Here is a 27420-nt window from a genome sequence, read left to right as displayed (position 1 = left end):
GGGGCGAGAGGAAGCGCTTGATTTATGAGTCTGGGAGGCTGGAAGATCTCAGGTGGACACACACACACACACTTGTACTTCTGTCTTTGTGAGGACCGCCATTGACATAATGCATTCCCTAGGCCCTTACCCTAACCTTAACCATCACAAATAAATGCCTAACCATAACCTAATTCTAACCTAACCCTTAAAACCAACTCATAACCTTCAAACAGCCCTTTGAAGTTTTGAGGACCGGCCAAAATGTCCCCACTCTGTAGGTAAAAAACGTGTTTCGGTCCTCACTATGTAGCAAGTACAAACACACACACACACACACACACACACACACTGTTGCTCTGAATGAGTGACTGAGCTGAAGTGTTTTTCATCTGAGCGAGGAGGAAGGAAGGTAATAAGGACAGAAGATAAGATGAAAGGGAGAGGAAATGTGTCATTAAAAAGTGATGGAAATGGAGACGTTTGGGTAAGGGAATACAGGATGGAAGAAAGACAAAGGGAGGAGGGGAAGCATAACAACTTTTATAAGGTGATTATATGTCAGGGCTGTGTCTGTCAGCTTGTTGTGGAGTTCTCCTTCCCCCTAGTGGACCGAAATTGGTTAACTACTAAACATAGCTCATTGATGCGACAATAAATTATGATCAAGGGTCAGTAGGTTTCACTGTATCAGTGTGTTTACTTATGATCCAGATTTCAACTAAAGGGTCTTATTTAAGAACCCTAAACACAGAGAAGATGTGACATTTTGTGTTCATTAATCTTGGACTTGGACTTGAGGTTCACTGAACTGTGAGACCACCTCAGTCTTCTAGTGAGACATCAGATTGTTGAGGTCTCAAATGGCATCTCTCTGGTCAGCGTTTCCTCTGAATTCATTCACCTATACAGCTTAAAATATACTGCTGCTGCTGCTCGACTGAATAGTATCCAGAAGTATTTAGAAGTAATGCGGGTGCTGTACCGGACCGTCGTGGTTCGGAGGGAGCTGAGCCGGAAGGCAAAGCTTTCGATTTACCAGTCGCTGTATGTTCCAACTCTCTTGCGGATACAAGTGGGCGAAACAAGTTTCCTCCGTAGGGTGTCTGGGCTCTTGAAGATAGGGTGAGGGGCTCAGGAGGGAGCTCCGAAGGGAGCCAGTTGAGGTGGTTCGGGCATCTGATCAGGATCCTCCTGGGCACCTTATTTTGGAGCTTTTCCATGCATGTTCAACTGGTAGGAGCCCAGAACACGCTGGAGAGATTATATCTCATCTGGCTTGCGAACGCCTCTGGATCCCTGAGGAGGACCTGGAAAACACTGCTGGGGTGAGGGACGTCCGGACCGCCTTGTTTAGCGTGCTGCCACTACGACCCAGCCCGGATAAACAGCAGAAAATAGAAATGAAGTAGTAGACATTATATAATCTCCATCCATTTGAAAATTTCTCATCAAAACCAAAAAATGAACCGTGCTCAGTTTGTTGTTCATCAGTAACTGAACTCTAACTTTTTCAGTATTACGCGGGCAGTTTGTACAACCGGCTGCACTCAGAGCTACTTGACAGGCTGATTGTGTGCATCTTGTTATGTCATTCAATGTGCTTTTTCATTTCCTTTTGAATTTGTTTAATGATGCTTGCATAAGCACAGATTCATGTATGTTATTTTTTTATGAGTAATAGCTTTTCTCAGGTGGGGTTGTGGTCTGTGGATCATTTCTTCTCAGACCACATTCACACGCTGCTGGCTAACTTTGTGTGAAAAGACTGTGCAAACACACTGTTTTCACATCACTTTTTGTAAAGATCTCTGTCAGGACTGAAACACCTGAACAACAAGAAAGCAGTTAAATATAATCGTCTTTGTCCTCTTTCAGTCGGCAAACATGTGTTCAGCAGTGAGAGACAGTCTCAGGTGGTTAAACCATTCTGTACCCTCAAATCACTATTTTATGTTGTCTGTAAACACTTACATAAATACATGTGTATGTCAATATTAAAAATGAGTTATTACAAAGTGGGTTAGAGGAGACAGAAAGTTTTCGTCTTTATCCCACCCCCCCCATCATTCAGAACAGTTCTGGCTCCACCTCAGTGTGTGTGTGTGTGTGTGTGTGTGTGTGTGAGGTCTGTCTCTTTGCTCAAGGATTTAGGATTTGTTTGCTTTTCTGCACTCCTCTCCTCCGGAGCAACGACTCAAACATGTTTAAGTCAGCTTGGTAACATGTTGACCACCTTGTACGTCCACCTGGGTTGAATGTAGAGCCCGGTTTTTCCTGGAAAAATCACCTGCTTGAATATGGAGTCTTTAGCATATGTGCATGTTTTAGTGTCTTCTATATATTTTTTTCTTAACGGTTTCTGTATTGCGCACTCTGTAGCATTGAAATAACGAAATTCTGTACTCCTGTATATCGAGAATGACAAAGTCAACCTTGACATCTGACATAGCTAAACACTAAAGCCTAATACTAAAAACTAACAGTTTTAAATTTATGGGAAAACCTTCAACCCTTACGCCTACTTTTCAATAACATCATAAGTCGAAAAGGCTGTCCCCAAGTTTCAGAGAGAAGCGCCTTTTTTTGTCCGAACCTGGACACAACCAGCGTATCCTTCCTCAGCGTTTGAATCCAATGTGTGCTGGTCACTTGTCTTTGAAATAGGACGGACATTTTAACAAAATTATCTAATTGATTTTTTTGTTTTGTTTTTTGTTGTCCCTTTTGAAAGGGATTATTATTATTATTATTTCCATAAATGACTACCTCTCTACCTTGTTTCTCAACAGGTAAAGGTCATGTGACGTCAGGATGCCTGGATTCCCACCAGACCCGCCGCCCCCTTTAGGACAGCATGGTGATGCCGTCCCCACCACTGAAGGAAGTGATGATGTGCCTGCAGAGGAAGTGAGGGATATGGAGCTGTTTCTGGATCTGTCAGAGTCTCCTTTTCTTCCCACCTCGTCTCCACTGGAGCTGAATGAGGAGGAAACGCAGGAAGTGGACGGCAGCTGGAGCCGAGACGGAGACCTGCAGGGATGTGGACAGTGAGTGTCCTCCATGTATCTTGAGATGATACTGGACTCCGAGGGTTTGACAAATATTAAATGTTTATGGTTAAAATGTAATAAACCAAACAGTAATAATTGACCTTGTTTGCTGCTGGAGGCGTCTGTAATTCTATAATCGCGATTCTTGGGCAAATTGCTGTTTGGGCTCTAGGGGAATTTTAGTTGCAGTACTGCAATTGTCCACTGGGACAAATTACACAAACAATAGAGAGCTTAAGTCCTAACTTCACTTCCTGTCTAGCCTCTGTTCCACTAGCTTCTGCAGCTCAATGCAGTCTCTCTCACTGAGCATTTCTTCCATTGGTCTGAAAAGTTCCTGGGGTTCACTATCTATATTCAAGCCAAGACAATATAGGCCTGAAAAAAGCTAGAGCTCCCATGAAAATCTATGCAGCAGAGCACATACTTACATAATCATAACTTGCATATTCATGATATCCACCCACGCTCTCTTTTTCATCTTTCCAACTTTTTAGCTGTAATCTCTGTTGTCTAAAAATGTCTGCACCTGTCAGTCCTACTGAACTAACCACAGACACTCGACTCGCCTCCTCTGTGCAGCTGGTGATATTTAACCTGCAGTGGTTTAGGGCTTATGGTAAATGGTGTTCGTTAAAGGCCTTTAAAAACAGAAATATTTAATAAACATAATTTAAAACAAACTGCCGCCATCCCCGTCTAGACAACTAGAATGAGCCGCATGTTGGAGGGCAAGATTTTTAGTAATCTGTGTTCACATCACAAATGTCAATGTTGTTGTAAATCAGGTTTTCTTACAGTTAGTTCTGGGTTCACTTGGGCTTTCTATAGAGCTGGATACGGTGCAGGTGTCCCATTGGCCAACCGCAGTACTGCAACAAGAACATTTATAACCTCCATGTTTGCTTCTGTTTCAGTTTTGGAGTCTGACTTCAGAATTTGGAAAAAATCCCACAAACTGTGTGTCTTTCTAGCCGTTTGACTCTCTCTGTCTTTCCAGATTGGATAAGAGGTGGGTCCTCTGGCACCAGTTTATGAAAGAACGCGCCCACCTGGACACCTGGCTGCGATTGGCCGAGCAGGCTGTCAGTTCCTCTAACCCCGCCCACGTCACCTATGTCACTGCCAAGGAAGATCTGAGGAAGTTTGAGGTGAAGAGAAATGAAACACAAATATTCAAAGAAACAATGGACACTACTGGTCCCATAGATGAATTAAAACATAAATTGAGAATGAGTTCATATTTGAAGCCTAGCAACTTTAATCATAAAAGTCTAAGGGATTAAAAGGAAATTGCTTTTCTCATCAAAGGAAATATGGAGTCTTAACTTGCGTAAAACTTCCAATTTAGTGCTTTTCATTTTACTTTTTTTCACAACCTGATTTCTTACAGAATCTGATCTCTTCCCACTTTTCGCCTTGACCTGCATTTTATTATTATTTTTTAAATGGATTAAATCTCCTTTGTCCTGTAAATCATTGTCAAAAAGTATGTGTGTGTCTTGGATCCATGCATATGTCTTGTAGCTATAAAATCTGAAAAACTCACATGCAAGGCCCTCAGAGAAAGATAAACTGGGGTTAGAGCAACGTTAGGCTAAAGTTCAAGTACGGGTCAAAGACTTAATATCGCTCCACAGCCAGTCGTAGAGCGGAAGCAGCCAGTATTTATGTGTAAATCCAGTCATCTTACCACCTTAAATCACAAAGTTTGGGTGTGCAGCAGAGCAGAGTGTTGGTCCCCACCGACTGCAAAGCTGTAGATTCTCCTTGTTTGTCCAAATTAGATTCTGCTGTCGAGTAGGTCACTGCTGGGAAATCTGATCCGCACCAATCCTCCTCTGCAGCTCCAACACACAGTAAAGCAGCTGTCAGTACAGAAATGGATGAAGCTGTTATTTATCACTTTTTTCTCACTTTTTGTTGTTCCAGTGGAGGAGCAGGCAGGTGAATAATCTGTAAACAGGAACAAGCACAACCCCTACAAATACTTTAATACTATGTGCATAGTGTGGTTGCCTCATAGCACAGAACGCTTCTCAGTTAAATGATTTTAATGGTTGAATTTTCATGTGTTGCTGATTTTGAGGCTTTGAAGTTTTGAAAATGCGACGTATAATTGAATCATTTAGCATAAATTTATGGTACATCGTATTCTATCAAATTTGTATGTTTAAAAATATTTTAAATTCAGATTTTACTACAGCAGCTCCAGGCTCTGCTGAAAATATGTTTAATAGCAAATAGCAGCGCTAAGTCGTGTGCATAATGCCAGAATTAAATGTTTGACTTGTATAGAGTGAATGATGCATTTCTTTGTCAAATATGATAGTAAACTGAATATTTGGGGGGTTTGGACTGTTAGTCCAGTGAAACAAACTATTTGAATACATCACCTTGAGGTGTGGGAAATATAACATTTTCCACTGAGGATTAATCAATTAAATAATCTTTAGGTTAATTGATAGTGAAAATAATTGTTGGTTACAGCCCTAAGTGAGACTGTATGAATGTTGAATAGTACATTGTTTAAATCTTTTTCCCGATTGTTCCCGACATGTTGAATAAAGTTGGAATCAGGCAGCATCTCTGCTTTGCTCCACAAATTTAGTTCTTTTATTGGCAATTTCTTAAAGGCACATATTGTTTTTGTACAATGATTTATGTTTGTCTTAGGTGTGAGTCATACCAGTAGTCAATATCAAGACTCAAAATGTTTTATGTGAAGTATCTGCCCAGCACAAAGAAGCAGCTCTGTTTGTGGAGCTGGAAGAAGGGAATAAGATGCTCTCCTTTTTGAAAGCTGAGAGAAAAACTGCCCCCGGCCTTCGTTGTCACCGTCCAGAAGGTGCTCAGATGGTTTTTACTTTTTACACATGGAAAAAATACCACTGCATGAGAGAAAAATGACCTGTTTCACTTCAACACACAGGATTTATGGGTAATGAAGTCCTCTGAGGAAGCCAGAGTTCCTTCATGTAGCTGCATGTAAAAGTACTATATGGTGTGTTCATGTCTTTGTTGTGCGTTACCACAGACGTGCTTTTGGTTTGTGCGTTCAGAGGCTGCGGTGCGAGGCGGGATCTCGGCTCGTCCAGTTGGACGGTCTGACCCGGAGGAATCGAACACTGACTCGGCAGTTTCAGGGCGCCATGCAGGCTCGGCTGCTGGCGTCAGCGAGGGAGTGCGGGCAACGATGGGACGATGTGAACGCCAAACTGGAATCCATCACGGGACAGCTGAAGGTCAGAGGTCCTCCTTATAATAATACCAAAGCTAATATTACTCTTTTAGTAATGTTTATTTTATAGAATGGAAAGCCTTTCAGTTAATCAATTTTGTGGTGTTTTTATTGCAGCAGCAACTCAGGGGTATTCACATATTCACACTTCCTGTTTGCAGAAATAATCTTTGGCACCAAATAGAATAAAACTCCATAAAGTATCCACATTTTTTAAATCTTGGACAACATGTTTATCAATTAGCTTGTGTCCTGTAACTGTGATAAGTGTGATTATTTGGCAGAAATCCAAGATTGCTTCGAGCAAGGACATTGTGCTTTAAAAGAAAATGTTGAAGCCGTCAGAGCTGAAGTGAACAATTTGAGGATGGAGACTGTCTGTCTTTCTCTCCCAGCAATTTGTCTCAGAGTGGGAGGGGTTTGAGGCAGAGAGGGAGGAGCTTGCCCTCTGGTTGGCTGACCTGGACGTCCGTCTGACCGAGGTGGATCAGCTGACAGGAAACACCTGCGAAAAGCTGAGGCGACTCCAGGTGTGTGTGTGTGTGTGTGTTACAGTATATAACTAAATGCATGTCTCTTTTCCTACCTCCTGTATATTTACCATGTTTTCTTTAATGTGTGTGTCCTTCCAGTCCTTCCAGCAGTGTGTGTGTGTGAACTCGGGCCGTGTGAACGCCCTGCTGCCACGCGGCGAGGCGTTGATCCAGCGCAGCCAACCAACAGATGCTCAGCACGTCGAGAGCCGGCTGCTGGAGCTGCTGCGGCGCTGCAGCCTCGTCTACAACAACATCGCACGAACACACACCCGGCTGCTTAGCATGAGACTGGTACAAACACACACACACACACACACACTGTAACAGCTGAAATGAATGGCAGTGAATACACACAGATGGAAATGTGAGGGTGGCACTGAGGACACACAAATACCTGTTAGTAAGTTCACACAACATATTTTTTTTACAAATATAAAACATATAACACATTTATAAGCAAGGCAAGTTTGCACATTTCAACAACAAAGCAATTCAAAGTGCATCAAGACAAAATGTAAAAGCAACGAAAGGCAATATAAAGACATTTAAATACAATTCAAAAGAGTTAAATAGAAAATACAAAAGATAAAACAGGAGAGTCAAAGTGCAGTGTAAGATATTAATCAAAAGCCTCAAATTTATAAGTAAATTCAAATACCTATAGCCACGTATATACACACATAAGGATGGGAATTTTGAACCCACTAGTCTATAAAGATTCACAGTCATCTGTATCAAAATCAGGTTTATTGCCAAGTAGGTTTTCACATACGAGGAATTTGCCTTGGCATATTGGTGCATAGCAGTAAACATAGTAAGTAGAAAATATGAAGAAAGATAAAGCAAGTACTGCAAGTTAAGAAGCATAAATAGAAAATAGAAAATTGACAATAAAATGGGAAAAATATTATACAAAATAATGAATATGTACAGTTTGAATGTTTAACTGAAAGAGCTGTGCAGTTTTGTGCAGGGATGTGTGAAATATTGACCAGGGAATGTGCAAAAGCTCACAGTATGAAGTCAGAATCAGAAATACTTTATTGATCCCCGAGGGGAAACTTTAGTAGGTAAGTAAAAGAATAAATAAAAATAATAAAAAAGTAAGTAAAAGAATATTTGCAGTGTGCAAGCTAGAATCCAAAAGATGTGCGTTAATGTAACACAGTGAGAGAGTGAGAGATCCTGACTTTTAGTGCCTAGTGTGGGTGAAGCTTCAAAAACACTGGATCCTACAGTTCCCACAATGCAACTCAAAAGCATCTTTCTTAGACTGTTAAATGGCCTTATCTTTCAAAGTCCATGCCTCCAGTTCACAAAGCCTAACTCAAGATAACCCAGAGGACATCATGCAACGGTTTTCACTGGCCGAGTAGTTCTCTCCACGACGCGTAAACGGACCTTTAGGTATCAAGTAGGTGGCGTGCTCCTTTAAAAACATTTCTCCGTTCATTGTACTTATAAATATTGAATAAGCTAGTTGTTTAAAACACAAACGCTGTGCTTGTCAGTGGCTTACGTTTATGATCATATTGAACTGAAGCTGAGATAGTGTTGCGGAGGACTTTGTGTAAGCACCTCGGCTTCTTTCCTCCCCTGCACAAATCAATTTAGTGTTATTCTTGCATGTCTTTCATCTCGCAGATATCACTGTGCAAAAAGTAAACAAACAGGAGTTTGAAACTGGTGCCTTAGCTTTGCATAAAATAAATAGTAGAAAACTTCAAACATGTCTGTCTAAAGTATATTCTTTGTGTAACAGGACAGAACATTTACTCACATACTCTACTTAGGTCCAAATTATGCTTAATACTTCTACTTCACTGTATTTCAGAGGGAAATATTGTACTTTTTGCAATTATAGCTACTAGTTACTTTGCGGATTAAGATTTTATATTCAAAATATGTGATGATCTTAAAATGAGCCCATCCCTGCCCCTGCTTACTCATTAATGCACCAGTAATATAACATCTAATAAAATAACACTAACATGGGACATTCTTCTGCATAATGAGTATTTTTACCTTTTGATACTTAAAGTACATTCTGCCAATAGAACGTTTGTACTTTTACTTTGAGTAAATGTTTGAATGTAGGACTTTTACTTGTAGTGGAGTATTTTGACATTGTGGTGTTTCTATATTACTTAAATAAAGGACCTAAATACTTCCTCCACCACTGTGTGGCAGTTTGCCTCTGTTGTTTCTTTCCATAGACTGCTCTGACTTTCTCTTTGCATTGATCTCAAACGTACTGCAACGCTCATCAACAACTGCCTGAGATCTTGTCGTCCCCCAGGTGTTTGAGGATGACTGGATTCTGTCTCAGGCCACAGACTCTGGTTGTCCTTCAGAGAGTCTACTAGAGGAAGAGGGTGCGCTTGAAAAAGCAAACCTAGACCTCCCTGTAATTTCCAACCATCCTAAAGGTAAACGAACATTTTAAACATTGAATTACAGATATTAGATCAACTGTTTCTCTAGTTTTCAGCCAATCGGCTAACTCCACCCTACCATTCTCCTCAGACCCGGCCTCACCCGCTCACCTCCTTCCTTCTCCTGCCTCCTCGTCCTCGCCTACCCATGAGCACCTGGGGCTGGAGTGGGACCCCTCAGTTGACATCGGACGTTCTGTCTCCCGTGATGACGCCGACTCGTCGTATTTCAGCGCTGGTAGGAAGTGACCGAGTAGAAGTCTCGGTATCTTTTGATTGTCCAGAATAAAACCTTTCATTTCACTGTTGTTTCTCAGTAGCTACAGATCCAACACCACCTGTACCAGCAGAGACATTAAGCCTGGCCCTGGCGGTCTACTCCAAACAAAATCTAATTTGCCGTGTTCTGTTCACGTCTGTAGTCACTTGAGTTGTTTTTGAATTCTACTGAGTCAGTTGAGTGTTGCATTCTTCGAAAATAAGAAATAAACAAAACACACACAGTCCACCTCCTTGTGGTTCCAGACCTGCCACCATCATCAATTTCACCTTCAGACCACGATTAAGCCCTGCAGGCAACTTGAGGCTTTTTCCAAACTTGTGTACATGTTGGGATAAAACTGAGACTACTGAACAATATTTTCTTCTTCTTACACGAGATTTACACGTTTGTGTTCTCATAGACGGTAGCTTTCTGTGTGTGTGTGTGTGTGTGTGTGTGTGTGTGTGTGTAGGTCTGTGTCACAGAGATGGTCTGAAGAGGTGGAGCTACTTCAGCTCCCTCGGCTCTCAGTCTGATATCAGCAATGACAATCAGGAATCAGATTTGGTGAGTTACAACAGCTTTCTTGGTTTTTCTGCTAAAAATTAATTCATTATGGTTTTTGGTAAAAAAAAAAAAAGAGACAAGATTGAAATCAATTCCAAAATATCAGACAACAAACATCAGCATTATTGGAACAAGAAAGGAGAAAAATGGGGTGTTGCATTTTATTTTGACCCTGCTGGCTTGTGCTAAAACATCAATGCATCTTGGCCCAAATTAAAACAGAAAAAAAAGGTATGTCGTCATGCTATCTCTGGTGTCCCATGAGAAATGATTGGACAATTATCCTTTATAACAAAGTATACAATATTGTGTTTATACTGTAGGAACTAAAACTGTCATCCATGTTTCCAAAATTCCTTTGGTTAACATGATGAGTATCTTTGGTTTAACCATCAGTTAGTTTAACTGTGGGCGAGTTTAACTAGCGTAGCTGCCTTAAAGGCCCCACAAATGATTAACCCTCCCTCCAACTCTCTGTACAATGTTTTCCAGTGGCAGAATATTACCCGACCCCAGATTTAATGTGTGGTAATTTGTTTGATTAAATACATTAATATGGAATATGCACTATATAAACACAGACCATGACACCATCTTCTTGACCAGGCCTCAAGATCAGGTCTAGTAATAAAGCCACCACCGTGTCGCCCTCGTCCGGTATAGTTTTATTGGTTACTGTCTTAGCGATTTTCATGCTAACTTTTGCTCCAAACTGCGGCCCCCTTCCACCGTCACTTTTTAACACTGTTGTGTTGTACGTTGACAGATTAGCAAGAGGTTCTGAAATGATTTGACTTCATTTTAATGTATTTACTTGTAACATTCAGACCGATGTGTCGGAGGAGAACGACGACAGAGATGCCACATCGGGCCTAAATCTGAACAAAACCGTCAGGGGTTTTTCGTCTAATTTCATTGTACACTCTCTCCTTTCTGTTGCTCTGCTCTGACCCAGATGCTACATGGCCCAGAGGCTTTGTCTGTCTGTCTCTATCTCTCTCTCTCTCTCACTCTCACACACACACACACACACACACACACACACACACACACACACACACACACACACACACACACACACACACACACAGAATCATTGATGTTCCGATACACCAGCTATCTAAAAATGTTCTCTGTCGCTGGCTGTCGGCTTTATGAGCTGGTTACAGCAGTTCACCTCCTCTTCTGCTGATTTATTGATGATGCCTGCAGAATGTGGCACCTCTATATGTTGTCGGGTACATCGGTTTCCTTTTTTAGCTTTATTTTGGCGAGACACAGGAGCGGAGAAACAGGAGTGTGTCAGCAGCTGTACGAGAGAAAGGCAGTGGGAAACTGAAGAAATAAAGAGCTGAAAATGGTGAAGGAAAAACAAGACGTCGATGAATTGGGGGGGGGGACAGAGACGAGGACAGAAACTGAAATTTTGAAGTAATTTGTGTATCCTCCTCTGCCAGCCTGCAGCTCCCCCCCCCCCTCTGTATTTCTGTCTGTTTCACACACACCCACCCACTGTTGCACTGTCGGTGAACCCCAAAGCCCAGCAGGAAAAGAGACACACGTAAAAATGAATTAGCATCTGATTACAGCTGCAGCATCCCAACAAAGACGTGAGAGTGTGTGTACACTCGTGTCATCCTTCTGCATTTTCTTTTTTTCAATCTTATTTATTACTGGACTCGTAAAGGTGTGATGTCAGCACGCCCTCCCCGCAGGCTCGGCTCGGCGCTGTCTGCCCACAGGATTTGATGTGGTTGTACTTCATTAAATCTGCGACCGTGTGACCTCGTCTTTGGGTGCTTGTACGCCGCATGAATTCTGAATACAACTCAAAAGATGTGCCTGAGTTTTTGTGTACCCCCCCCCCCACACACACACACACCACCGCCACCACCCAACTCTCAGCCTAAACAAAGAAGAGTTTTGGTCAGGTCAGTTTCAGGCTTTGCTACCTTGACTTAAACTCTCACGTCTTTGAAAAATACAGCACAGAGCCTAATTGGTCGTGCATTACAACTCCTTTTCATGGCAGTTTAGCATGTTTTAGCTCATTAACTACATATCATGCACAATATATACTGTATCCGTCAGTGGTTTCAGTTTATTTCTATGAAAATCATCCTGCAGGGACTCAAAACTTGCTGCAGATAGACAATCTATCACAGTCAAGATCGAGTCGCTGTTAGAGTTATGCTAATGTTGTTTTTTAATGTGGTTGGGGGAGGAACCTTAGTGGTAATTTCAAGGATGCTCAGACATCTGAGAACTAACTTGAATCAAAAATGAAGAAGGGGCTTGCTGCACACCGACAGACTGAGCTCTGGACCAACTTACAACTTCTTACTTCAATGTTTGCTGCAAGTAGAAGAGTGATGAATGTGTGAAGGTAGAGCATCGTGTTTTGTTTATGCTTCATCAGGCTCACTTGTCAGTTAGACTTAAATCATGTGATCACAAGTTCTAGATACATTTTATCTAGATATAATAGATATAGAAGTATAGCTGTGTCGCACAACTTGATGTTCTACAACTGTATATTCATTGTATATGCAAAAAGCACATTAAAAACACATTTCTCACTCCTCTACTTGCAGCAAATGTTAAATACCAAGATGTCCTGTTGGTTTTGTTGTACAGCGAGCCTCTTCTTCATTTTTGATTCTTACCAAATTGCGTGTGCTTGGCCAGCACCTGACTACATTAACCTGCTGGGAACATGGACATTGAGAAAAGGAAAATTGTAAATTTGGTTATTTTTTAAAAAGGTCTCTCTCTTTGGCAGCCAACCCTCAGATCTCCAATACTGAAACAACCTTGAATGCAGCAAGTTTTGCAAACAAAAATGCAACTTAAGTACCGAATAATGGTGATGGTTCTTTGATGGGAGACAAAGGCAACTAAATATTTTTTTATAGTGTACTAAAAATGAACCAAAGCCATAGTTGCTTGGAAAATAGGAAATCAATCAAAGACCTGGATGGTATGATTTTGAAAATGGTCAGACATGAACCTTCAAACCCCGAACTGGCCCCTTAAAGGAGGAAAACATATTTGAGTTGCCACTTGGAAACTTGATGTCAGAAGATGAAGTTAGTAAATCCTCACATTATGACGCTGAAATCCTTCAACAAAATAAGACAGGCTGGCTCTCTTGGAGATACTTTATAGAGGACATAAATGGAGCATAATGCTTTATTTCCAAAATTAACTCTTTAGTGTATATTATCTGTTTTCTGGGCAGCGATTGGAGGGATGGCTTGACCACGCCCACCCCAGTGTCTTCTCACCAGTAGCAACCCAGGGGGGTGGGACTCGGCTGAATGGAGACCAGTGGGCGACCTCGACTCCTGACAGACAGGACAGTGAGCCAGTCGGCTTTGACGGCGGGCGTGTGAGGGCGTGGCTGGGAGTCCAGTGCCCCGCCCCTCCAGAGAGGAGGACTTCCTGTTCCAAAGCTGTGCAGACTGACGGGGAGGTGAAGGTGGGTGATGTCACCTTCATTCACACTGTTGAAACCTTTTTTTGTGACGATCACTCTTGACAAAGTTTTTTTTTTTCATTTTCTTTATTAGTTTATTTAAAAGTGCGTATTAATGAAAAGATTGACAATAAAAATATCCAAGTAAAACAAACAAACGGATCAAAATCCAAACCTTTTCTCTCTCTCTGTAAAATGTCAAATATTCTTATCACTGACTTATTCTGTGCTTTGGTGCTTGGGAAGAAATTCCTTTCAATAAGATTGATTTTATAAATGTTTGGGTGACCGATCATATTACATCTACAGGTCTACTGATTAAAACTGTACAGCTTTATCCATCTGTCAAAATGTTTGGTCCAGAGCAAGTTATCTGAGACACACAGCAGGTCTCCTTACGATTAAATCTTTTCTGAAACTACCACTAAATCTGAATTACAATTAATTTGGCGGCACAGAGTTGATATTTAAACTCTTATTTCAAAGGATAAATCTGGTGATATATTTTTTTAATTGTATCTACTAACAAGTGTTGTGTGTGTGTGTGTGTGTGTGTGTCACTGCTGATGAATCTTCTTCCTCTGAGCCATAGAGCGCCATTGTTGTCCAGAAACTATTAAAAACACATCAGCGAGCCTCTCTGTTGCACTGGGTGACATGTTCCTTCATCACCACGAACACACACACTGTAGTTTATTCTGACTCAGTCCCACACACACCGTCCTGCTGCCCCAAACACTCACTACAGCACCACATGTGGATTCATCCGCCGCTGAAAATAGTCCCCAACAGATGCACTGTTTCCTCCTGTTTGTTTGATAAAAAACTACAGCGAGCAGCTGTTTGAGGAAATTACATGAACTTTTTTTAAATTTAAAATTAAACTATATTTCTGTGGTGTTTTTTATAAAGATTTACATCTTCAGTAGGAACCAATGGGCTTGGAGCTGAGAGTCAGACAGGAAGTCAGAAAGTATTGAGACACATGTTGATTTTGATGACTTTTCATGAAATTTGTTGACAATAATTCTCTTTGGTCCCCCAAAGTCCATCATACAGAAACATCTTGGATCCCTGTCGTCAAATGTCAAACCCGCAGCCAGAAACCTTGGTGTGATATTTGACAGTGAATTTTGATTTGAAAAGCAAATTACAAGTGTTGTTCGATCATGTTTTTATCAATTAAGGAGCATCTCAAAGATCAGGTCTTTTCTCTCTCGACCTGATCTCGAGAAGGTTATTCATGCTTTTATTTCTTCTCAGTTGGATTATTGTAATTCTTTGTATTCAGGTTTGAGCCAAAAAAACATCTCACGCCTTCAGCACGTACAAAACGCAGCCGCTCGGCTTTTAACGAGCACTAGAAGACCAGATCATATCAGACCTGTTTCAGCCTCGTCACTGGTCACCAGCTAGTTTTAGAACTGATCTTAAGGTTTTACTGATCACCTTTAAAGCCCGTCATGGTTCAGCTCCCTGCTGAACTGCTGCTCCACTATGAGCCTCAAATCCTCGGGGCTCTGCTGGCTGTTCCTGAGTCCTGGTTCAGGACTAAAGGTGACGGGGCTTTTGCAGTCGGGGCCCCTCGGCTCTGAACTCGCTGCCCGATGATCTGAAGCTGCTGAATCTGTGACTTCTTTTAAATCACTTCTCAAAACGTTTCTTTTCAAAAAAGCCTTTTATTAATTCTAGTACTCTGTTTTATTGCCAACATATTGTATCTGTTTTATTAGTAGTATTATTTATTGATATTTTTATTGCTGGGGGTTTTATTTATTTTATTTTATTATGATTTATTTTATTTTATTTCATTTAATTTCATTGTATTGCTATATTTTTAAATGCCTGGTTGTATTTGCCTCAGTCCTGACATGTTTTAACCCTGATTCAACCATGTAAAGCACTTTATAATTTTGATTTTGAAAAGTGCTGTATAAATAATGTTATTAATAATAAGAATAACAAAAATATAGAATAACACAGCCTTATTGTATCGTAAACCTTATTTTTTTGCTGAGCTTGTTTTCCCGTGGAGTTCGGCATTAACATTCAGCACATGGCATCACATGAACATCATCTGTGTGTGTGTGTGTGTGTGTGTGTGTGTGTGTGTGTGTGTGTGTGTGTGTGTGTGTGTGTGTGTGTGTGTGTGTGTGTGTGTGTGTGTGTGTCAAAACTCCTGACCTGACTCTTGAGACATTCTCACGGACTCACTCGTTCTCTCTCAAACACTCTCTCAAGTAAATGGCTGACCTTGTGGGGACCAACTTCGTTATGGAAGTACACAGGTGACAAAATAAGTGAATGAGCACAAAACAAATTTGCGCGCTATTCAGTCTGCAAGTCAACATTTGAGTGTTCAGACACAGATTTGTGAGAGCAGAATCCATTTTATAATATGTCATATCAAGCACACACTTGTTTCTGCTCTCTTTATTTTCTCCAGCTGTTTTAGCAAGTGTAGATTACTTGACATCGCAGGAGGGCACTTGCCAACTATTTTTTGACTAGCAAGCTTTAACAGGGGACAAAAAAAGTTACAAATCAGGTTATGAGTGGTCCTGACGCCCGAAAACTAAAGTAATACACTTTAAAATCAATTTTACTCAACTCCGAAATAACTCAAACAAGCTAATTTGCTAACGTGCTGTGTGGTATTTTAACAACACATTTAGATTTTTAGTAGCCACACTAGCTTCATGGTTCTGGGGATGGCAATGTTGGTCGGTCCAGTCTGAAATATCTCAACAACTATCGGATGGATTGTTGTGAAATTTGGTTCAGATGTTCATGTTCCCCTCAGGATGAATTGTAATAACTTTGGTGATCCAGCTTTTCATCTAGCGCCTGAAGCGTTCTGGTCTGAAGCTGTTCGACAAGCAGTTCTGACGGAGTATACTGGCCCCATAAGTGTTGTTAAAGTTGTGGGGTCTAACAGGATGACACTTCACATTCAGGTCAGAACAGATTACGCTCAACTCTCAGTTTGCACTCAGAGTGCCAAAAGTGAGAGCGAGCCGCTTCGATAATTACGAGCAAGAGAAGCTCTGTTGATTGCTCACAGGCAGTAACACAATTCCTCTTTCAGTCTCATGAAAACACTGTTGCACTCACAATTCTGTCGACATTGCACACAAATCAAATTCTGCTCCTACAAATCTGTGCCTGCATACTCTCAAATGTTAATGCAGACTTAACAGCGCACACATTTGTTTAGTGCTAACTCAAGGTCATTAACACATGTAGAGTGGACTGCCTTACACACATACAGTCTGTCTCTGCGTATGTTATCTTTCTCAGTGTAAAGAGAAGTTCCAGCAAACGCACACACACTGAGTGATGTCCTTTCTCAGCAGAAACTCCATCAACATTCATAATGATCAGCCTTTATTTTTCTCTGCACCGTCGTTGTAAAGATGGATTCCTGAATAACTGTCCTCTATCCCCCCTCCCCTGCTTCCTCTGTGTCTCTCTGCCGTCACGTTTCTCTCTCCATCAGACTTCATTGGCCTTAGCCTTCATTTTCTCTCCCTCTCTCATTACTGGTGAAAGCGTCTATTCGTCGTCTCGCGTCTCGTCCGCTGCTCCTCGGGCCGCCGAATGGATCCATAAAGTCTTGATTTATGCATTGAGTCTGGCTGCACTTTAACTGTCGCCATAAAAACGAGAGAAACACGTAGACTTCCTCCTTTCCTTCCTTCTCTTTACTTCCTCCTTCCCTCATCTCTGTTTTTCCTCTGCCTGACTTACCATCAGTTACAGATAACTGTCCGTGTACAGTTATCCGAGTTTCCCCTCGGAGATCAATAAAGTATTTCTGATTTCTGATTCTGATACAGGAAAGAGAGAGAAACAGACGACAGGCAAAGAGAAATAAGAAAAGTTGGTAGATGAGTTTTTCAGGGTCAAATCTGATGACTAAGTGTGTGTGTGTGCATGCGTTTCTGTAATTAGAGCAATTTTGTGCACACTCACTTGCAATATGCGAGTTTGATTGAACGTGTGTTTATGCTTAATAACACTGGCACCTTCTAATGGAGGTTCATTACTGACAAAACTATTGAGCGAGCACAAAACAAATTGGAGCAGAAATCAACCTACAAGTCCAGATCTGAGAGCAGTGAAGGAGAGAATCAAGAGTTTAATCGATGTTTTGAAGCAGCTTGTATACAAAGTCAGACTGAACGAACGCTGTTGAAATGTGACTCGGCAACTCTAATAGGGCTGCAACTAACGATTATTCTCATTAATGATGAATTTACCTATTGCTTAGTTAACTGTTTAGTCTATAAGATGTCAGAAAAGTCCTCAAAAATCACAAGTTCACAAAGCCTGAATCAAATGTCTTACTGGAAAACAGCTTTTTGGCTTTACACATGACTGAAATGACTAATATCAGAATGGTTGGCATTGAACTAACTCTGTCAATCGACTAATAGATTAGTGGAAGTATCGTTTCACCACTTAGCTCTCCTTATAAACTTGGTGTTTCAGATGAACCATGATTCTGCAACTGCATGATGATATTCCTCATCTCAGAATTTAGAAGGATTTTTCATATCCATAATGGCTGCTATGTTTTTTCTAGTTTTGAAAATGAGACGCAAACAGTGAGATCCCAGCAAGTGGTGTGTTTGCCCAATCAGTTGTAGGAAAGTCAATGTTAATGTATGATTAAAGCAGAGAACTGTTGTTCATTGATTGCACAGCCAGCTTAAGATGACGTACTGCCACAAGATGATCCCTTCATGTCCTTCACAAGACCTGTAGACTTGAGTCTTGGACTTGACCTCCTAGGATAGGTTAAGATTTATTGAAGTCTGTCTTAAACAATGTTCACATGCCCATATGTACATTGAAAAAGCTGTTAAAGGGATAGTTCGGGTATTTTAAAGTGAGGTTGTATGAGGTACTTATCCATAGTCAGTGTATTACCTACAGTAGACTGCGATCAGTTCGCCCCAGTTTGGAGGAGCAGAGCAAAGCACTGCCGTGGACGGGGGGCAGCAGAAAAACGTGTTTTAGCCACATAAAAGAGGCCCATCTAAAAAAAATCAGTTATATTAGAATATTTTCACTGCTTACCCTTGCTGTCAGACAGCCCTTTTCTTTGGCACTAACCGTACAATTCATATTCCTACCCATAAGCCCAACTGTGCCGCGCACTGTATTACACCGCAGATCAGTTGTTTGGGTCAGAGTTACAGCGGCACAGCGCGGAAAAACACAAGCACGCACCATCTTTGAAATCTTTAGAAACGTGACCTGATCCAAACAGCTGATCTGCAGTGTAATACAGTGCGCGGCGCAGTTGGGCTTATGGGTAGGAACCTTAAAAATACCTGAACTATACCTTTTATTACCTATACCTTTTCTCCTCCACAGTGTGACCTCCTTTTAATGTAATCATTCCTCTTGCCCATACTGGCTGTGAAGTCCCTTCCTAACACAACTGTGGTGTAAGAGATGGAAGACAAAATCTACAGTCCTCCCTTTGTGGTAAAAACACTTCAGTTCAGCTGAAGTTAATATACTGTAAGGCTTCTGCAGTCTGAGTTACATAAATCAAATGGGGATCTTCCAAAGTTAGTCTTTTTAGTACGAAATTCCCTCTGGATTTTGCCCCCTTACTCTTACAGTCTAGTCACAAAATGAAGGGATCACTTTACTCCCACTATAGATAGGATCAATGATTACAGCAACATATGGGCATGTGAGTGTTGTATTAAAATGGACTTGAAAGATTCTGCATAATCGTCACACAAAGATAGGCATGTGGTACCACCTCTTGTATATTTATTTTATTCTGAACCCATCCAGTCCTGTTTGTCTAGAGAGGGATGTCAACAGACTGGGCCAGACTCTGTCTCTCCCTCCACCCTGAAGTACTGTGACGATCAGCTGTCTCCGGTGTTCACGGACATCTTCAACACCTCACTGGAGACATGCCATGTGCCAGCCTGTTTCAAAACCTCCACCATCATCCCTGTCCCCAAAAAACCAAGGACCACAGGACTTAACGACTACAGACCCGTCGCCCTGACCTCTGTGGTAATGAAGTCTTTTGAGCACCTTGTGTTGTCCCACCTCAAAGCCATCACAGACCCACTCCTGACTCCCGGACCATCAGCACCGGTTCCCCCCCAAGGCTGCGTTCTTTCCCCTCTGCTCTTCTCCCGGTACACCAACAGCTGCACCTCTAGTCACCAGTCCGTCAAGCTCCTGAAGTTTGCAGATGACACCACCCTCATTGGGCTCATCTCTGGTGTGGATGAGTCCGCCTACAGGTGGGAGATTGACCACCTGGAGACCTGGTGCAGTCAGAACAACTTGGAGCTCAACGCTCTTAAAGACAGTGGAGATGGTTGTGGATTTCAGGAGCCCCTAATTACTATATTTATTGTTATGCACCAAAATACCAAACCAAATTCCTTGTACGTGTAAACCTACTGAGCAATAAATCTGATTCTGATTGTAAGAACAAAGTTTAATATGCCTTCCTCAATGTAAAAAAAAAAAAAGGACATTGATCAATTTTTCATAGTCAGCATTCAGAGACTTGAAAGACTTGCATCTTGACTTGGACTAGCCCCAGAAGACAAAAAAACAGCCCTGGCCAGACCACAATGAGAGGATAGAAAATAGTTTGAAGATTGCTGCAGGGCTTTGGCAACTAACTTCTCTGTCACAAATTGTACTTAAATGTCCTATCAAGGGTTTAGAAGAGAAATTGGTGATATTGTAAACCCAGGGTGCATAAAATCAAGATTTTGGAGACTAATGAATGCTTGAACCTGTTACACACTCACTAATTAGATTGTATTACCTTCCATACATGGACAGACTTATGTATTTATCTGTGCACTGTGTGTTCTATGTTACAGTGTTACCTGGATGGAAGCCACATCGACGCACCCAACAAGCTGCGTCCTCACCTCAACAATAGCCAACGTCACCATGACAACAGACAACAGCCTTTCCCTGCACCCTCCTCTTCACCGTCACACGACCCCAAGGCCTCGTCTGATTGGATGAAGCACCAGTATCCATCAAATCTTCAGGTGAGTTGATGATGTCACTCGGTTGTCTTGGTTTTGAAGGATAATCAAGAGAAATCACAGGTGGTGTTGGTGTTTTTGGTAGCAGCTTTCCTTGAAAGAGGTGTGTTGTCATGAACACATAATGCAGTGTTGAGACTGCCAGAGGATTTCATCAGTTCACAGTAATTAGTGTAAAAAATGTATGTGGTATGATTTATTGATTGATTGATAAATGAATAAATAAGTAGTAGTATTACTAATGCTCTGATGGGAGGAAAAACTGCTTGTATGAAGGCAGATATTTTTGAGCAGATATTTAATTCAAAAGTTTTCATGTGAAACTAAGAAATGTTGCCTGAAACCACTGCGGAGTAATAGAAGCTCTGTCCTTCAGGCTGAAGAAGAGCAGTCCTCTCGCGAAGAAGCTGAGTGTCTTCTCTCCGAACAAAGGTGAGAAAGAAGGTAAACCCCTCAGAGTTGTGCGCAGATAGAGCAATAAAAGATGTAGACTGGCTGTAATGCGAAGGATATTTCGAAAACCACAGAGATAAGCAGAACAGTGTCCTTTTATATTTATGAAGAGAAAATGTTTAAAGCAAAGCACAGAAGGTCAGTGGCCAACAAGCATGTTTTTGATCAGGTAATTAGCAGGAAAAGAGTTAAGTGTTTGTATTAAGTTTGTGATGTTCATCTTTACCGGTCTGGAAGACAGACCCTACCTGTGTCTGTGTGACATGCATGTACTTTATAAAACCTGTATTTTGACACTACAAAAAACATTATGGAAAATCAACATATGATATTTCGTAGTGCCAAGTTTTCCATTCAAGCAACTGAGTGATTTAATGTTGACCATCATCAAAGTGCTCTGGAGCCAGCTTCTAAATTACCCCTCAGCACCAATACCCCAACCTCCAGACGCCAAGAAGAAAGTTCCAAAAATGTTTTAATTATTTATATTTTTCATGTTTTATTTATTGCGTTAGCTCTTTAATGATCTTTTCTGCAAGTTGTATTTAAATGGAGGAGTCCTTTTTAAGGAAATTCCCCTAAAAATGAGAACCATCTCTATTTTTCCTATAACCAAATTACATAATTCTATCCAGAAAACTGTGATTATTATGAAATGACAGACCCGTAAAATAAAGGACTGCAATTTTATTTCCCCTAATAAAGGACTTTATGCTGTTTTCGAAGCTTTCGCTGCACTGGCAGGAATTGAATTCTGGTGAAGGAATAGATAGTCCTGTATATATTTACTTGTTAATACATGTATATTTAGTTGGGCCAAACGTAGTCTTAAACTGTAGAATGTAAATTTCCCCTGGTTGGTAAAACCAACAAATTCCTAGAAAAAAATAGACAAAATATGAAATGTACTTGCAGACGTTTGTGGCAGAAATAGTGACAGAACTGAAAAAGATAAAACAAAATAAAACTGCTCTTTTGACCACAGCGATCACTGCTCGATCTGTCAAACTCTGATGTTCATGTGAGGAGAATTTAAAACCATAACTTCAATTTCAACATGTTTTTTTTAGGAAACAAAGTAAAAGAATGTCCAGCTTGTGTTGCTCTTCAGGAGGCTGTTTCCCAGTTCTGCGTGGTCACCACCTGCTAAAATCTGTCAGCCGCTTTTCAAAGCCAGAAATCAAAAGAAGGTGTTGGGGCGGCTGTCACGTCGCCCCGACGCAGCATCAGCAAACGATACTATATCATTGAGTGCTAATTTTCCAATCGCAAACAGCAACACAACTCAAAGTGCCTGTGCTTTGCGAGACAAAGCGCCATGCCAGGCATATTACTTTTTAAAATTAAAATACTTTGCAAGTCATCACTGACTTTTATTTTAACTTTTAAGTGAGTCTCAGCTATAAATACCCACACAAGGCTTGATAAACACCTCAAACAAACCATAGTTTGTCTGTCGCTCTGTCTGTAATTTATATGTTAAATTGCCAGTTAAAAGGAAGCAGGAGGAGATTTTTCTTTAGAGAATTGTATTTTTGACGTTATATTTTTTGGTTATGTTTGATACTGGGGCAGGATCAGCAAAGAGAAAAAGAAAATAACTGACTGAAGGGGGGGAGGAAAGCTAAAAGGGACAGTGATAGAAAACACAAGTCGACCTCGGTCAGCCATTCAACAGATGGAGAGGATTGCGGGATTTGAAAGAATTCAAAACCCTCTTCCTCCTAGACAGGTATGTAATATGTCTGTTTTATTTGGCTGTGTACAGTCTATGGAGGTCACGGTGGACCTTACTGGAATACAACTGGCTTATAACTTTAGATTTCTTAACAAAAATTACTATTACTGAGAAACCAAATCTGTTAGGTTACATGTAAGTCTACAACTAAGTGTATGAACGGAACTAATACAAAGCTTACTTTGTTTCACCATCGTCATAATCGTTATTAATCTTACATAGCCACAAAGAGATGCATTACCTGCAAACAGCTGTTTAAAGTTTAAAAAAGAAAAATAGTATTAAAAAGAAGTTGCATCTTTCTTTCACTCGCTTCCAGAACAAATGCACGCGCTAGCCAGATCAAGATCTTTACGACGCGAGGCGCTGGAAACACTACCGCTTTTGTCCACAGGGGTCGCCAGAACCAACACAAAATAAAAGTTTCTTGTTGTTGCTTTAAGGTTTAATGACAGGTATGTTTACTGATGTTTGGTTAATTAAACATTCAGTCGTGGTGGTCGTAGTTCACTCCTTCCACTTCAGCTCCACCTGTTGCCCAAATGTAGATTTTCTGGCTCCAGTAACTGACGAGATAGATGGTCTTAACACTGCCAGAGTTAGGACTTCAGTTCCCTCAGTTTCTAAAAAAAGGCTGAGCAGACAGACCACTAGACACTCACACCTCCACCTCTTCCTCCTCCACAGTGTGACCTCCAGCAGCAGGGCCACTTCCTCCTTGCTCTCCCCAGCCCTCCTCTACCTCCTTCTGGCTGCAGCGCTGGCTCTCCTGGCCTGTCTGATCTGGGTCATCCTGGAGCCGCCGTGTCACCGCAGCAGCAGGATGCCTCGTGGCTTCCACCTAGCACTGAGATACGTCAACGGACCCCCGCCTACATGAAGACCATCCAGAGACTCTCATGGACACAGTTTGGACAAAGCACTTTCCTCAGGCTCTACAGAACGGAGGTTAGCAACTCATAATGAAATGTCAACAATTTGTGCAAATAACCCTCGAGCTTGACTCAAACATCAAAGATCTGTGACAGAAATCTGCAGGGAATGCAGGAGAAAAAGCTGGATGATAGGACTGAGTGTCAAATATGCTTCCGCAATCCCCGAAACAGCAGTTCTGGGTGGTTTGGTTGGTTTCTGCCCATTTTCCACAGTTCATTTTCATCATTATCCATGTAGGTAACTACAAAATTAGCTCCTTCACACGTTAAACTCAGGCTGCTTTATTGTTTTCGTGCAACCCGTGTTTTAGGGGCGTAACTGTCAACGATGGGCATCAGTTAATGGTTTTAACTAAAGCTGTTAGCGTTTTTCTCCTGAGGGTAAAAAAAAAAAAAAAAAAAAAAAAAAAAAACGCCAGTGATGAGTCCTGAAATATCTGAAAGTCACTGTAAAAGGAAATACATTTCTCATTATTCAACCTTCAACACTTCAAAATGTCTGGCCTGAAAAAAGTGAGACAATCCCACCGTTTCTCTGTGCTGTTTACGTCATTTTTCCTAGAACTTCCTATAAAAAGTGGCAGATTACTGCATCAGCATCAAGAAAACATACTTTGATTGTATTGGAAACCGCTGAAATAATGTCATATACTTTTTTTCATTTAAGAAAAAAGATTAAGACTTGAGCATAAAAGTTCATCCTTGACCTTTGGGGAAAAAAAGTAATTTGAAGTGGAAACGAGAGGTCTGATGGCAGCTCAAACAGTTGATAGTGAGTTGTGATTAAATTTTCCGTTTGCGTAATATTTTTAAACTCCTGAAAGCTGGAAATAATTTTATAATTCCTCTTTCTACCAAGACACCAAACCAAATCAGTTACTGATCACGTTACGTTTGATACTGTATAAGCTCCATTTCTTTATTTTGCTCCACACTCAGTATCTTGCCCGTCAAGTCCAGCTTTCAGTTTGAGTTTAGTTCCTTCCTAGATTCCTCAATTATGCCGTCCGTTAACCCGATATGTTATCGTAGATTCTAAATATATCCTTGTCTCGTAGGTAACATGAAAGCATGTCTGATGTCACCCGGTCGGAAAGTATATTTATTCAGTTTTATCCCAGAGTAGAAAATCTTCCGGCCCGTGCCTTAAAAAATATATAGCAGAATGTATGTAAAATAACGGGAAGTATATGTAATGATATATCTTTATGTACCTCTGAAAGTTTGGGTCAGAGAAAGCATTCGTAACTGCCTTATTTACCAGGCCGATGCTACATTATTGTAGTATCAGCTGGTTAAATGTCCACACTAGCGCTGTGTTTAGTTCAGAGTTGTACATCTGATTGGGTTGGTTGTAATTCCAGTGTTTAAGTACCCAAGCTTGAAAAAACCAAAGAGGAAACACAGATGCCCCTTTTTGTCAGACGTAAAAGCCTGTTGCCACAGCAGCGGCTAGGCTGTAAGTGTGCACATGTTGCTGGAAAGTTGAGGATTAATAATACAAGTATTTACACTATTTGCTAAAATGCTGTCAAATAAACACAGCAGCCTATATCTTAGAAACACTGATGGGGTGAAATATCAGAAAGTGTCTCACCCTGAAGTCTGTAGGGTTGTTTATTTCTGTTTTTCCAGATAGAAACAGCACTAGCGCTGTAGGCAGGTGAAGTCAACATTCAGAAAACTCTTAGGACTCATTATTATATAAACATTTAATGAAGCAGAGTCTGATAGTTATAACATTAGAAGATTTACTGCCTTGCTTACATAGGTTATATCTTTAAACTGCTATCTGTGCTAATGTAGCTAAAGTTAATGTAAAGGATGCAGCTAACAAGCTAGCTTTATGCTTTTCCCTAAATTACTGTAATACTTTGTTTGACTGCCATCCATGTCAAAATTACAGAGTATTTTGTACCTAATATTAATCACTAACTGCTTGTTACACCATGATAGCACTTGTATTTAGAATTCATTGAGATTTTTTGTAACAAATTGTATATTCACAGTGCAAAATGACTTATAGGGAAATGTACTGAAGTTAACGGCAGTCTGTACGGCTTTTCCAAAGGACAGTAATTTCACCCAGACCAAAATAAAAGCATACACACGATGGATTACCTCTTTGCAGCCAGTCTCAAAGACACAGAGGCATTTCCACGCCGAGTGTTTGCACAGGTGGATGTGTTCACACGTGTGCAGTCGGTATTCTGTCTGCTTGCAGAAATTGCCAGATGAATTTATGTCACACACTCTTGTGGATGTGTTTTTGAAAGTGAAGTGTGTAATGAATTATCTTTGATGCTTTCTTGCTGTGGAATTCTGACAGATTTTTACTTTCACCGTCCACTAACAGTGGTGATAATGTCATGTTACATCTTAAAGAAGGTGCTGTCGGGTTTATTATTTTGTGTTTTAAGTGACTGAAGAGTTTCGGTTGTTTCATTTATCAACGCAGTGAAGTTAGCTTTGGTTCGGAGAACCGCTGCATCCTCACAGCCTGTGGTTTGGCCTGCTTGTCTTTTGTTGATCATCTGATCATTGGACAATTTTTCATTAAGAAGATGAGTTTGTTGAGTTTATTCAGAAGTTTGTTGGCGCTGCAGGTGTGACATGATAAAAACCAAATGTCTGACTTTCTCAGAGGAAGATGTCAGTGCAGGTTCCCTAAAAAGTTCATTTCCGGAGGATCAAATTATTGTTAAAGCTGCCGCCAGCGGGCTGCGTGATGATGATGAAGACGTACATTTTAAGGCTTTAAGAGGTTTGACAAAAATAATTGAAAAGGGAATAATTGATAAGTCAACTGCCATCTAAAACATTTCATTTTTTATAGTTGATTTTTTTTACTTCATCATTAATATTTGAAAAACAGATATTGCATCCAATCAAATGTTCTTGCTTTTGTACATGTGTTTGAAGATAATAAATAAAATTAATTGTATGAAACATTTGTATTTTCTAGATCATTTTGTCAGTTTTGCATTTGTTTTGTCTGAATGTGGCAGGAGAATCCATCAGTGTTCATCATATATAGAATTTACTTTAGTGGGAGAGCCGAATCTATTTTTATTGCTACAGTATCGTGCATAACTTTCTATTTCTGTCGTATTTATTTTCCTTTGAGGAAATGGGGTTCAATACAGACTGCAATTGTTTTCCTTTTTTAAAACCATCCTCATTCTTTCCCTAACCTTAACCGAGAGATAAAAAAAGAACTAAAAATGTTGTCAGTAAACATTTTGCAGAACTGAACTTACATCAATGGTCTTGTCTGGCTTAAAAAAGGCTTGTCTGGGTTAAAAAAAAAGTGTTTTGTTGAAACATTCCCACAGTCGGCCAGTGTGAAGGTGTAAAAGTTTAAATTTTCAAGACACAAACGTCTAACAGTGACTGCACTGTCCTCTGTTTGACAGAACAAACGTGGTGAAATCCAAATTCTGAAGATAAAAAAGTTTTTGCTTCTATTTCAGACCAAGTTTAGTTTTGAATGCATCAGTTTGACTGCAGTGTTTGCAGTGGTGGAATGTAACTAAGTATATTTACTGTAAGTACTGTACTTAAGTTTGAGGTACTTGAATATTTCCATTTTGTTCTACTTTATACTTCTACTGCACTACAATTCAGAAACAAAAATTGTACTTATAAAATTGTCCAATAGATTTATTTTAAAGTTTTAGTTACT

At 40.6% G+C, this 27420-nt stretch overlaps 1 protein-coding gene across 4 annotated transcripts in view; it reads left to right on the top strand.

Moving 5' to 3' along the window:
- si:ch211-137a8.2 (uncharacterized protein LOC777613 homolog) overlaps positions 1–26688 on the top strand; it is a 47668-nt gene extending 20980 nt beyond the window's left edge. For 3 of the 4 annotated variants that reach the window (XM_044201717.1, XM_044201719.1, XM_044201718.1), the window contains 12 exons: positions 2772–3029; positions 4033–4183; positions 6095–6277; positions 6669–6803; positions 6906–7100; positions 9109–9238; positions 9336–9482; positions 9979–10073; positions 13315–13554; positions 20436–20612; positions 20986–21041; positions 23488–26688. In XM_044201717.1, the coding sequence (XP_044057652.1) occupies positions 2794–3029; positions 4033–4183; positions 6095–6277; positions 6669–6803; positions 6906–7100; positions 9109–9238; positions 9336–9482; positions 9979–10073; positions 13315–13554; positions 20436–20612; positions 20986–21041; positions 23488–23680 (1938 nt within the window). In that variant the 5' untranslated portion in view covers positions 2772–2793 and the 3' untranslated portion in view covers positions 23681–26688. Of the gene's footprint in view, positions 1–2771; positions 3030–4032; positions 4184–6094; positions 6278–6668; positions 6804–6905; positions 7101–9108; positions 9239–9335; positions 9483–9978; positions 10074–13314; positions 13555–20435; positions 20613–20985; positions 21054–23487 lie in introns of all 4 variants that reach the window. The other variant, XM_044201720.1, reaches the window with a different exon arrangement.
- Positions 26689–27420: the final 732 nt, after the last annotated feature.

Source organism: Siniperca chuatsi, linkage group LG7, assembly GCF_020085105.1.
Source record: "Siniperca chuatsi isolate FFG_IHB_CAS linkage group LG7, ASM2008510v1, whole genome shotgun sequence".
In the NCBI taxonomy this organism is placed as follows: Eukaryota; Metazoa; Chordata; class Actinopteri; order Centrarchiformes; family Sinipercidae; genus Siniperca; species Siniperca chuatsi.
The sequence above is the reverse complement of the archived record's forward strand: the minus strand, read 5'-3'. Positions and strand labels throughout refer to the sequence as shown.